Source organism: Magallana gigas, chromosome 9 (assembly GCF_963853765.1).
Source record: "Magallana gigas chromosome 9, xbMagGiga1.1, whole genome shotgun sequence".
NCBI lineage: Eukaryota > Metazoa > Mollusca > Bivalvia > Ostreida > Ostreidae > Magallana > Magallana gigas.
Window position 1 is genome coordinate 45,932,961 of NC_088861.1, and position 13,764 is coordinate 45,946,724.

The 13,764-nt window shown below is 33.8% G+C and overlaps 1 protein-coding gene across 1 annotated transcript; it reads left to right on the forward strand.

The window, feature by feature from the left end:
• The first annotated feature begins 740 nt into the window (after positions 1-740).
• LOC136271673 (von Willebrand factor D and EGF domain-containing protein-like) lies at positions 741-11,688 on the forward strand. The gene is made up of 21 exons (XM_066072063.1): positions 741-783; positions 920-1,006; positions 1,183-1,249; positions 3,884-4,081; positions 4,434-4,595; positions 4,719-4,733; positions 4,878-5,158; positions 5,493-5,579; positions 6,905-7,312; positions 7,518-7,603; positions 7,820-7,898; positions 7,984-8,160; positions 8,328-8,563; positions 8,687-8,957; positions 9,257-9,403; positions 9,519-9,687; positions 9,776-9,966; positions 10,072-10,311; positions 10,433-10,541; positions 10,768-11,089; positions 11,256-11,688. Exons 2-21 carry the CDS (start codon positions 1,004-1,006, stop codon positions 11,488-11,490), a joined length of 3,483 nt encoding a protein of 1,160 aa, XP_065928135.1. The 5' UTR covers positions 741-783; positions 920-1,003; the 3' UTR covers positions 11,491-11,688.
• Positions 11,689-13,764: the final 2,076 nt, after the last annotated feature.

Genomic DNA, 13,764 nt, shown 5'->3' on the forward strand with positions numbered 1-13,764 from the left:
TTAACTTACTGCCTGTGATTCCTGCCCCTTGTATATTCCGAATACACATGTAGCGTCTGCTTTCAGGGTAAACTTCTGATCGGGGTTTACTCTCTGTGTCAAATCTGGGTTTACTTGGGGTTTACTCTGGGTTTACTCTGGGTCCACTCTAGTAAACCCAGAGTAAACCCAGAAAGTAAACCCAGGGTTAAGTTGGGATTTACTTTCTGTTAGGTTGGATCTGATCGGTACTGTACATCCATAAAAATCAATTTGGATTACATCAGGGAATGTGTTGACCAAACACAGTCCGTTCTAAACAAAATCAGTTTATGACCGAATGTTTTCTGTAACCATTCAATAACCTGTCCCGACGTGTGCGGGGTAACTCCATCTTGGTGGACATAAATATCAGCAGTATGATTGTGCAGTATGATCTTCATAAAGCTGGAATTTTATTCTTCACTTAGTAGAAGTAACGACCACTGTTAACAGTCTTTACCCTACAATCAGTTTCAAAAATCGAATGGCCCGATTCTAGTTTTTTTCAGAACTACAAGCTGACCAGACTGTCAACTTATTATCATTAATGGTTTTTCGTCCCTAAACTGGGTCTCTAGGGACCATGAATTCTAACTGACTTGTTATGAATGATAATATGTTTCTTTTTAAAGCAAAGTATATACCTCCTATTATATCGTACGAGAACTGGATTGGCCGATCTGTGTATAAAGCAAACACAACTTTGTATACATAATCTGCTATCCGTTTAAAGACTGCTCATTGAACATGGAACGCGCGAAGGTCAGTGAAATATTGCGTTAATTATACTGAAAAAGGACAGTTGTGTAAAGTAAAAAATAAACGAAATATCATTTGTATTTTCTTAACACATACATATTCAAAGAAATCAGTACATTGATATTTTTTTTCTATTTAGAAATATATTGCCGAATTCTATCGTGCAATTCAAACCAGTGATTTACCTAAATGAAATTCATTTGTCGACTGGCAGAAATTAAATATGGTATTTAAAATCATTATCTATCAAAAATAATTTTTATGTTATGACAAATAGAGGTGTGAATTTAGTTTTGCTGATTCACATTAAGGCTTAAAATATTATTTCTTAGAAGAAAAGAAAAGTCGGGGAGTAGTGATCATGTATTGGAAACATGTGAAATTAATGGATGCTACTTTTAGATTTACTCTCGAAGAAAAAGAATGTTTTCTTGGCTTGGGTTCTGTTTCCTGTTTTTCGTGATAAAAGGTAATTTTTCCTCATTCCAAAATAAGCTTACGTGTTCTCTGTAGATATGTTTTTAAAGCATATAATGTAGAATACGTGTTGTAAAAAGGTTGAATAGTTTTTTTTAACTGTGACTATAGATCTATTTAATATGATAAGATTAAAAAATGAATTTAAAACACGAATAACGGGCTTTAACTGGTGGTTTATACATCAAGTACATTTTTTTCGTTTGTGTATTTTTTTTGTTGGTTTTTGGGTTTTGTTTTTTTGTTTTTTTTTTTTTTTGGGGGGGGGGGTTAAGTATAAGTTGGTAGATTCAAGATAAGTGCCATTTGCAAGATGAACTCATCCTACACATTCCGCAATGATTTGGTTACGTTCTTCTAATCAAATCAGTCTACAATAGCGTAAATTTTAATCATACTCAAAATCACTTTCGGATAATGTTATGCATTATGATAATATATCACAAAGTGCGAATCGAAAAATATGCTTGATTTGTCATAATTTTCAAAGACATAAGACATGCGTTTATAATAAGTCCAACCGTTAATGTTAGACTAATTGTCCACTTAAGTGAACATTGGACATTGTCAAGGAAGAAAAATGTCTATTGCTTTATATATTATATAAATAATATTTGCCAAGGATTTAAAATTAAGCGCGATCACGGGTTCCTTGCCATGCTTTATGAATTGCAATAACCCTCGCTCTGAAGGTTAGTTTAAGTTTGCCGAGTGTTTTTGAAAGTTACTCTTTGGTGTCATGACAAGTGTTGAGTATTTTTTTATTTTTTACTCGTCACTATAAATGATATAAGAATATTAGCATTTCAAACGATACTTCTTCATTTATATCAATACGTCAACATTCAAATATTATTTTCAGTATCATTGTCAGTAATATTATTGTGTTTTTGTTCTGTTTCACAATTTGGGAGAGAAAAGTTGTAGCAGAAAGACATCACAAGCAAATATTTTTGAATATATGAAAACATATGCAAATCAAATTGATAATTTTAGATTTGGGTAATTTAGTGAAAATTATCCTAATTAAACAAGTATGATATATTATGTTGATGATATACTTGTTTGAATTGTTGCAATTAATCTATTTGGTTTATTCCTTATAAATGTTTAAGATTAAGTGACTACAATATAACACTGTCTCACAGATATCTTTACTTGTAAATTAAATCATTTTGCAAATAAACTACAAAATGCTTGCACCAGAGTACTTGCTTACCAGTATGGTATTTCAACACATGCGGGATGATGTCCGAAAGGTATATCTGAATTTTAACTGATAAATTATTATTGTGAAATTAATCAAAAACCTACTTTCATTTTCGATAAACAAGCCCGAAATAGCAAAAACGAGAGTAAGGCGGTGGACACACATTGGCGGATCAAAGTCAGGGATAGTCTCTATCAAAATATATACTTGCAATGAAAAGATATTGAATGATTACGTAAAAGGTGAAAAATATTTACTGTGATCCTATTTGGAAAATACATAGACGTTATGATTTGACAGATACTGAATAAATAAAATGAGTCAATTCGTTTCTTTAGTGGGCGATTTTAGTTTTGATACTCATTCGCTTACGAAGCACGACCTTTTGTGAGAGAATGGGGTAGAACTTTCCAGAACGGGGTAACCAAGGAATTGACGAAAAGTGTAGGACGAGTTCATCATGCATCGCGGGCAGATACCTTGGATCGGTCTTCAATTATTACAAAAAGTTAATAAGATGGAACAATTATTGGGCCTTAAGTATGAATGGAAAAAAAAATTTCTAGAGCTGGGTGCACAGAAAGGGGTTGACTAATTGATATCATGGCGGAAAGTGTTAGGCGAGTTATTCATCGGGGAGATCCTTTGAATCTGACAACTTTGGTTTAAAATATCCATGCAAATGGATAATAATGCATAACCTCGCGTGTTTTAATTTCATACATTTTCATACCACGACAGATTGGTTGTAAACCTTAGACATTCATTTGTAAACATTAATGAACATACTTTTGCATTCTATGTCTATATGGATACATTATGTATGCATAAAACGGGGGCGTTTAAAGGAGATGCCCCTCCACTCCCCCCCCCCCCCACCAGATTGTTTTTATCTAAAATTCTTTTTTGGGACAGTAATAGAAATTATATTGAAAATTGACCTAAACAACCAAATTTAGAGATACACGGACGGCACTTATAATTAAGGATTATTCATAAATGTTGATAATAATTTGACACCATCTGGGTTTGTTAACTTCTAACCATAAAACATTATTGATGCAATTAATGAATTAGTTCAGTGGATTTTATGCTAAAATTAAAATACTAATTTCTATATGACGAATTTACTTTAACGGTATCATAGTTGTGGATCACTCTGTAAAAAAGGTTATACTTGATAAAACTAGTTCTCTTAGTTTATTTAAATACGTATTGCAAAATACCCCATTTAAAAAGGTTGAATAGCAAATTTAATTCCGAAAAAAGAGAGTATCATAAGAAACAGAAGATTATTTCTAAAAAAAAAAATTATTAAAACATATTTTGTTTATATCTTGATCAAAAGGATTGCAAAAACTTATTAGTAATAGAGTTAGAAACTTTAATCTAGTTGTTACTTCTGTGGTGTTAAAGCTCAGGATCCATGTCTTGACGGGAACTATAATGAGATTGACCACGTAACTAAACGATCGCCAACTTTTGATATGGACGGATCACCACTCTGTGATAGATATATTACAGAGGGATGGTACCGAGCCAAATCTCACGTGATGTCTACGTCACCACCAATCCTGGGGAAATGCAACACATTATACCCAGTTTGGTTAAAAGGTATATTGTTCAAATATTTTTCATTTATTAGATTGCATAATATTAGTCCTCTTGATAACATCATTTTGAAATCAGTTTTCATCATAATTTAGCATATTTTTTTTTATAAGATTGTTTTTGATGACGATATCAATTATGGTTTTTGTCAAATATTGATTGGAACATTGACTTTCTAAGCAAAACCTATGGCCAGTTAACATTTTAGAAATATCATATAAGATCATTTCAATGTTTTTCTGTGGTGTTTTAATTATAATCACATCTTTGATGCATGGAGAGCATGACATACGAATATTAATGCTTTTGTCAGTTTTTCGAAATATTTTGTGCTTTGTTTTTTTCTTCTGTTTAGATCCTACTCCTCCTGATGGGGACACACAGACATTAACAGCATGTGAAGTTGGGTTTATTGACGACTGTTCCAACACGTATGAAATAGATGTCAAAAACTGTTCAACATTTCTGGTTTACAAGCTTATACCACTGGATGTCTGCAACGCTGCCTATTGCTTTGGTAATCATTTTGCATTATTTTATACAGGCAATCGCCATGGATATCACAAAAGTTAGACTGATAAAATAACTTGTTTTTATCTTTACTTTTTCCATGAAATATTTTTTTTTTCAAATGTTGCAGAGCTTGGACACGATTGTAAGTACAACATAGAGGTGACTGGGTTATAAATGATAATTAAATTAAATAATAGAATTGGTGAATTTGCACATTGGAGAACTCAGTTTCACTTCTAAGCATTATCCATATTATTTCAACAAAAGCTTCTTAACTCTCTTACAGGTGTGGATGAATTTGTAGACAACGTTCGAGTTTCCTTCCACAATATCACGTGGACAGAAAAGAAACATGCGATAGTTCCGGGTCTTTTTCAGTACGACCCCTCTGTCAACCTGATTTGTTCCTTCACCCCTTCTGATGATGACTCCCTGCTCTACCACATTGACTGGTACGTCGATAACGAGACTGTGATCCAAGGACAGACCGTCGACAAGTCGTCATTAGATGACGCTATTCTCTCCGCAGCCGATCTAAACAAGGCGGGGAAAAAGATAAACACCTGGGTAAGTTAATTATGTATATTAATACAAGCGTTTCTTTCAGTAGCTTAAGGGACATGAAAACAAAAACAAGAAATAAAAATCATGATAAGTATACATGTAGCAGTCTCATATGTGTGTAATTTACAAGGTATGGTACTTGTTTTTAAAGGGGTATAAATAAATTTGGCGGGAAGATATGATGGGACGAAATAATGGGATGATCTTCGTGCTGTTGTAGAACTATTAACAATGAAATAAATAAAACAAAATTTTCACATATTCTAATTTAGCTAATAATAAATTCATAATAGTGCGTTTTGTTACTCTAGTTGTTGTTTGTCTTATATTATTTTAGATTCACTGTGCTGTAGGAGTGAAGAAGTCAAAACACAGCCTTCCATGTTTTTCAAAATCCAGCAAACTGTTCTTTGCAGGAATAGAGGTTTCAAAAATACTAAACTCTATCAAATTGTAATTTTTAAAAAAGACATAAACTGTTTTCATTAGAATGTTTTTGTAAAATGTATCCCATTTACCTAAGCATTAGACAATTTGATAATATATATATATATATGTGTAATGAAGTTATTTTTGGATTTTGTGGCGTAAATTGCGAAACGACAAACAGTAAAATAAACAAAACAGAATGAATTCATTTAACCAAAAATGAAATCAAAATAATAGAATAAGAAGATACTCACACCAAGAAACATACACTCTCACTTTCACTAAGAACGAAATGAAACTCTAAATTGTAAATCAAATACCACTGACAATGAAATAATATGGATTAACTTTAAACACATTCAATTGTCCGTATATATAAGAAACAAATAAATGCTTTAAACACAAGCTAAGTAAAGCTATTAATTTATGTAATAGAATAAACAAACAAATCAAAATTATTCATACTGTTATATGTAATTTTACAGAAAAAAATTGGAACATTATCTGTAATTGAAGAATTTCCTGTTATCACTAGCTTATGTAGCACATCATTCAATCATTGAATAGAATTGAAAGTTTGACTTCAAACATTTGCAACAGCTGCCCTAAAAATAGTCACCACTGGGCCTCCATAGCACACAAAATGTCCAGTCTGCAGTTCCGGACTCGAAGGTCTCTCACTGAAAGACTATCCAGGCAGAGCTCCTGACCATTGACGTTCACCATCCACGGGCTCCCGTACGTCCCTCTTGCGTCTTGCCTTGCTCCGTTTATATTTCACGGTCCTAGTCCTCACCCACATATTCTACGCTTAGCCTTTAACTGACGTTCACTACTGACACACCTGGTTTGACGCTATAACCCTCACTGCACTGAAACAATAAGTACATATTCAAAAACCTTTAGACGTATTAGCTAATACAACGAAACTAAAAGACCACGTTCCCCTAAATATACCTTAAAACTGACAAAATATCTACATAAACTTACCGGCTGGAGAAAAGCAAATGTCCAAACCGATTTACAGTATTTCTGGCTACCAGTTTACCAGACTAAATTCTGGAATTCGCCATTAGTTACAACCTGGACGACAAATTCACCAACGTGGCCGCACAATTGACAAGCAAACTGACCAAACCGGTTTTGCTAAAAAAAAAATAATAGCCCTACTACGAACACTCTCGATTGGAAATATGGAACACAACTTAGCCCAAAATTATAATTATTTACACAAATACAAAACTAAAATAAACTGAATTCAACTTCATCACAATATAATAAGACATTTGCTGAATTCTGAATAAAAATATATTATTACAGATCTTGAATCATACGCTAAGTATTGAGAGGAAAGGAACAGTTACGTTAATGATGCGACCCACCATTCCATTTGCATCTGAGACTATTCACACTCCAGATGGAAAGCAGTCGGCTTCTCCTTTGAACATCCAGTTGTCGTTTCCTGGAAAATCTGAGGCAAAGTGCAAAAGGAGTTCGATTGGTAACCTGAGAAAATGTTCTGTAACTATAGACAGTCACATTTTTAGAGAAAAGCAAAATTATGAGGATGAGACAAAATGGTACAAGATCCATACCATAGAGATATTCAATTCAGATGATGAAGGTTATTACATGCCTGACTACAAGCTCGTGTTGCGACTAGAAACAAACAGCCCAAGCGGACAAGGTGCCATGATATTTTCTGATGTTGTTTTTCATGACGTTCATGTAAGTTATTTTAATTTAAAACTGTTAAAACGTGTTAGAGTGTCAATATATTGCATTTTGACAGTAATTGGATGTTTTAGCTCACCTGAGCTGAACATTCAAGTAAGCTATTCTGATCACATTTTGTCTCCATTAAGCTGATTTTATCATGCCTATTATTGCTCAGGTGATTGATGTGGCCCGTGGGCCTCTTTTTCTTCGTTAGATCAACGTTGTAGACGAGAAGGAAGCATGGAAGGGGAAACGCTGTAGTTCGTATGCCGATCCACATCAAACAACGTTCGACGGACTGTGAGCTATACTAATGTATATTATTTAGGTGTTTATTTAGACTGGTAGTCGCAGTATGCTAACAAAATGAACATTTTTCAAAAATTTGTTCTAATCATGCGTAAGTTTACAAAGTGATCAATTCTTCAAGCATTTAATGTTGTAATAATGAACAAAAATTGCCTTTAGAATTCGGACGAAATCATATTACTTTCAATACTATCATTGTCGTTTCAGCCATTATGAATGCCAAAGCACAGGATGTATAACCGGAAAGACGTATATATTTTATAAGAATGCTGCTCATTTACAGGAGGTAACCATTTTGTAAAATCAAAACTATATTTCTCAGCGTTAAATATAAACGTCAAGTTGTTATGATTATTCGAATAAAACTATAGGTGCAAGTCCGCCACGAAAACTGCTGGGGACGACCTCGTTGCGTCTGCGCAGTGGCAGCTCGATCAGGACAGGATGTGTTTACCATCGATGCTTGTTATCGGAGGCAGTATATCAACTTTCCTATCTGTAAAGAGAATTCTCTCAAAGTCATCAAAGAAACAGACAAAGTTTATAAGGTTGATTTTAATTTGCTGTCGATGGGTTTTTTTTTATTTTTCATTCTTGATATTATTGAATCAACCTTTCTTTTGTTTTCTTTCATCTGTAAACACCTTGGCCTCTAAAGAAAGCATAACTATATATTCTATTAATTTTTTGTTCATGATTTTAATTTTTCTTTGAGATCATATTTCCAACCGGAACATTTGTTAAAGTCTTCCTTTACAACTACGGTTGGTCTTTCTGGTACATAAACCTAGAAGTGTACCCCACAGTGGCTGATCTAGGTAAAACGTCTGGATTGTGTGGAGTACTGGACAATGATAGGACTAATGACCTCCGCCGTAGGGACGGTACCCATGACAATATATACTCCTACAGCTACCATAATCCACCTGATGGTTTCTCCCTGTCATGGCAGTGAGTTTAATAACGATATTTGTTTTTCTTTTAAAGTAATAACATTTTAATTTTACTGTTGATTTTACTGCTGATCTTATTGTTATAACATTTTCATAAGTGTTTATGTTGATCCGTTCACAGACTTCCCGCTGGTAGTTCAGATGACCTTCTAGCGAATTCACAGACTGCTTTTGATAGTTTGACACCGTTGTCCTCATATTTGCACAAACTCTGCACTTGTGATAAAGAGAAAACACTCTGCAGCTACAAACAGTACACTGAATGCAAAACAAACGTTAGAGGCCGGGAGTACCACTGTGTACTCCACAGCAGCAGCTCAAGGAGGAAAAAACGAGACCTGGAGATTCTCACATCCCTTCAAGAAATGGACGCGAAATCAGTCGAACAAACGGTATATATGTTCTAACATCAGAGGATGGTCTTATTTATAGTTGTTTTATGCATTTGTAAATAAATCACAATTTTTACTATTGGCTAATAATAGGTTAACAAATTGATTTACAATGATAATTATGTCGTTTTTTAATGATTACTCAGTGCTCAATGATATATATGATGAATAACGAGATTTAACGAATTTTACAATCAACTGGTATCTGAATAACTCTGATTTTACTAACAACATACACATTTACCTTTAAAATCCTTTCAAGAAACGATGTTACTTCTGTTTATAACTTGTTTTTCTAGCGAGTCAAACGACAAGCAGTTAGCGAGGTAGATGCCTTCAATATATGCGATGATGCATTTCAACAGTCTGCACACTATAACATTTGCCTCCAGGTTGTTCCAAACTTCACCAATGAAACGTTTGCTAACTGCATTAATGATCTAACAGTAAGGTCATTTGTTGTATTCATGCTATATTTTCTCGGACCTGTTTTTTCCCCATGTTTTCCTGAAAAAAGGGTAAAGGAAAATGTTTTTTGTAATATTTGTAATATTCTGACAGATTACCGGGGATCATAACCTTACTCAGTTGCATCTTGATACAGGCCTTGTACAATGTCAAACATATATATTGTTGAACTCTACATTTGCAAATGAGCATCCGGATATTGCGGCATTTATCACTAATTTATGTCCAAACAATTGTAGCAGTAATGGAATATGCACATCAGGTATGAAGAAATATAAATAACAAAAAAATATTGAAAGCATTATTATGTAAAACAAGAAAAAAATACTGAACCTTCTTTGTGATTGAAGGGAATTGTACCTGCAATGACGGATACGGGGGAAGTGATTGCTCGTTTGATGTTTTGTCTCCACCTACAATAACAAGATTATCTGGTGACGGTGTTTGTGACAAATCATCAGAATCTTGTGACGATATTACGCTTTATGGCAATTACTTCTTGGAAAATATGAGGACATCTTGTTTTGTGACAAGGGAAGAGGTAAAATATGCAACTTTCTTACATTAACAACACATAATGATTTTGCAAAATATTGATAAATAGCACCATTCGTTGCTTCCATACAGTTCTTTTTTGTATATTTAGAACAATGAAAACAATACCGTGGCATTATCAACATCATATAACACAAAACTAGAAGAAAGAACTATGTTTGAAGGGTATTGCAGCCTTGAGTATGGTTCTGGGAATTCATGGATTACGTCATTTCAGTTTAATCTTTCTAATGATGGCACTCAGTTTACGGATTCGCATACAGTATACATTTACCAGTCTGCCTGTCAAACATTCAATAACGAATCTGGGAGTGTTTATTTCACACTTCAGGTATATTTTAGTTTTCAAATGATATCAAGTATAATTAATATTATACCTACCTCTTGACAGTTAGTGTGTTTTGTGATTTGCATTTAACATAATTTAAAAATAATCTTATGCCCTCTTTTAGAATGGATTTTGTTACATAAATGGAACGTGTATAGAAAGGGGAACATTTAAAAGCAACGAAAGCTGTTGGCAATGCTTGCCGTCAATCAATACATTTGATTGGACTTGGGGTATGTTCGTAATAAATTAATTGACTGTGTCAATAAGAATTATAACAATTACGATTCGTTATACAGTATAAAATTAAAACACATGTTTAATTTTTACGGAATTTTAAAAAGCTTTGATTATCATAACAAAGTTGGATTATTTTACTTAACAGAAACTTTTTTTCAAAATTCATTTCCTGGAGGGAGTTTTGAACTATTTGAATGTTTTGGATTGTGTATGTTTTAGAATGTAACACGACAGAAACCACAGAACCAGCAACCACTTCTTTCCATCCAGCTTCCTCCACATCCTCAGCAGATCTTACAACCACTTCTTTCCATCCAGCTTCCTCCACATCCTCAGCAGATCTTTCAACAACAACAGTTCTTAAGGCATCCTCGGAAACAGATCAAGCCTCTAGAACCACCAAAAAATATAAAAACAGACATGAAGATACCAAAGAGGTTTTACAATTGGAAGTAATAGGTCTAAGCGTAGCAGTTGCTGTCTTTGCGATTATGATTTTGTTCGTTACTGGATACATGGTCAAACACAAATTATTTTCAAAGTAAGTAATAGTTTATGGCTTTAAAGCTTTAAAAACGTTTAATAAAACGTTAGTGGTATGATATTCAAATAATTTTTTATTTTAAATGCAAACAGTTGTAGAAGTTATTTTTAATATCTTTAAAGCAAATGGTCAGTGTAATTGTTATCACATTACATTATTAAAGGTCAAGCATAAATAAATTAAAGCCAACCATGGAAGACAACTTTCAAGATAGCAAAACAACGGTAATAACAGGAATTTCAAACCCAGACGATCTGTGGCTGTTTCAGAAGTCTGATCAACTGTATTCCAGACCACCGTCTTCAACTTCCATTTACGAAATGCCACAAACTAATGATCTCCGCAGACTTTATGAAAAACCAGCCGCCCAACCGGTACAATTTTATGTCAAACAATAAGATTTCTATGGCAACTAAACTGAAAATTAATGAATTAGAACCTTTTGTTAACACCAAACGTTATTTTCTTTCTCACATATCTACTACTATATTTTCGTGAAAGTTTGCTTTTAAAGTTTGGCATTTGTAAAAGACTATTTTTATCTGGTTTAAACATGTAATATGATATAAAGATGTGGGCTTAAGATGTTCATTTATTTTAATTTATTATTTTTTTTTATCTTTTTTTATTTAAATACAACTTTCACAAAAGAAAGAGCAGATACAAGTGATATAATACATATAACACTTACTGGTATAATAACCCTGAAAAAGCTAGAGCCACGAAGCATCAAAATGTGCCTTAAAATGTTCACAAAACTCAAGTTTGAAACAATACAAATTGTGATTACTTATAATGTAGGGCACAATATTCTGCTTCTATGCACATGAAATTTTTTTACTTCGGCCCCACCGTTTAGCACATGCGCATCACCAAACATATTATGATCGTTAAAAATAGCTGAAAATTGTAGATTTTACTGCAGTATTTCCAAAATTTGAATGTGGCCACACTTGAGTACCTCTTTGAAACTTTTAAAACTGAGAGATATTGCATAAATGCTTCTGCCTGCAAAATTTTGTAGAGGTACTCAAGTGTGGCCAATATGTATTTTACAAAATCAGAAAATAAAACAGACCACTCTATTTTAGGGAAATTATTTGCTTCCTTTTTATTGAAATAGCAGAATTTAATTCATAATGATAAAGAATTATTTGTGATTATTTACAAAATCATCATTTTATTAAATATTTGAGGAAGAAATGCATATAAACTGAACTTTAACATGTTTTATCTAGTAATGTTATACTGTGTATTCATGCTTACATCGTGCATCATCAATGACGTCATAGTTTGACGTTTGCGACGTCAGTTGAATCTGTACATGTAACGTTGAGTTCTTTCAGTATTTTGCCAATACAATTTACCAGTAAAGTCTGCACTTTCAAAAAGCATTATTTCTATGTACCACGGTATTATTCAATTGCAGTAGAATATGAGATACATGAACATTGTTAACAAACAGGGAAAAACTAAATTATGGCAAAGTTAACATTGTACGTACGTAAGTAAATATATATTCCTATACCTTTATGTAATAATCAATAGCATGTATAAGTAGCTAGTTGTGGGTTTTTTGTCAAACGGTGAAATGCATTAAACGAAAGGAAAGATGCAAGTGATTTTTTTTACACAAGTACGTGTTCCTGATTACTGCGGGGGAAAGACAGTCGACATCACGTGTAAACATGTACATTTATGATAAACTTAACTTATTCCGTCAAAAAACTTGATTATTTAATTCGTAAGTACAGCTGTAATTGAATATTAAGCCATCGTCCCTTGCATAAAAACATTTTGCCAATGCATATGTCTTTTCTTTTTCAGCCACCTGTTGATCAGTGTTGATTCGTCGCGTGGTCAATGTATTTCCGGTGAACCGTTACATGCAGTTACACTCCTTTCTTAAAAGTTCGATTCTGTCCGTTTCGATGAAGACGGCGTTTGGTATACACAGCTTAGAATACATTATCAGCATGTTCAGTATATAGAAGTCTAATATATTAATCCCAATTGCGATGTCTTTGTTATTCTTTAAAATTGGACTGTCTCAGGAATCAACAATGATATTAAATGGAGTGATTTAAGTACTATATATGCCTTAAACACTTCTGTATGAAAAAATATCACGGTTCTCGGCCCTATATCGGGCTTCGAAACTGCTTTCGGCATACTAGTATATCCATTACATATACACAGTCTCTAAAAGGTTTTATTTTTCACTTAAACAGTTCGTGAACGGTGAGCACACAGTGAGTGCACTCTAAACGAACGACGAGTGCACACTGAGCCGAATTTGGATAGCGCTTATGAACGGTGAACTGTGAGCGTAAGCAGAGCGCAAGCGCAAAGTGAACGGTGAACGATATATGTACTCTATGTGAACGCAAGATGAACGATTTATTTGGAGTGCCCCGGGAGATATTGTTACATTGTTTTTCGTTGGTAATCAGGAAATAATAACAATAAACTACATGTTTGTATTGTTATAAGCTAAATATAATATTATCTGACTAAACAATAAGTGAACACTAAACGAACGCAGTGAGCGCAAGGCGAAATCTTTGTGAACGCACGGTGGGCGTTTTGTGAACGATGAGCGGGAACGGAGCGGAGCGGAGAGCTGGCGCAAGTGAACGCACGGTGAGCGCACATGAACGCACGGTGAGCCC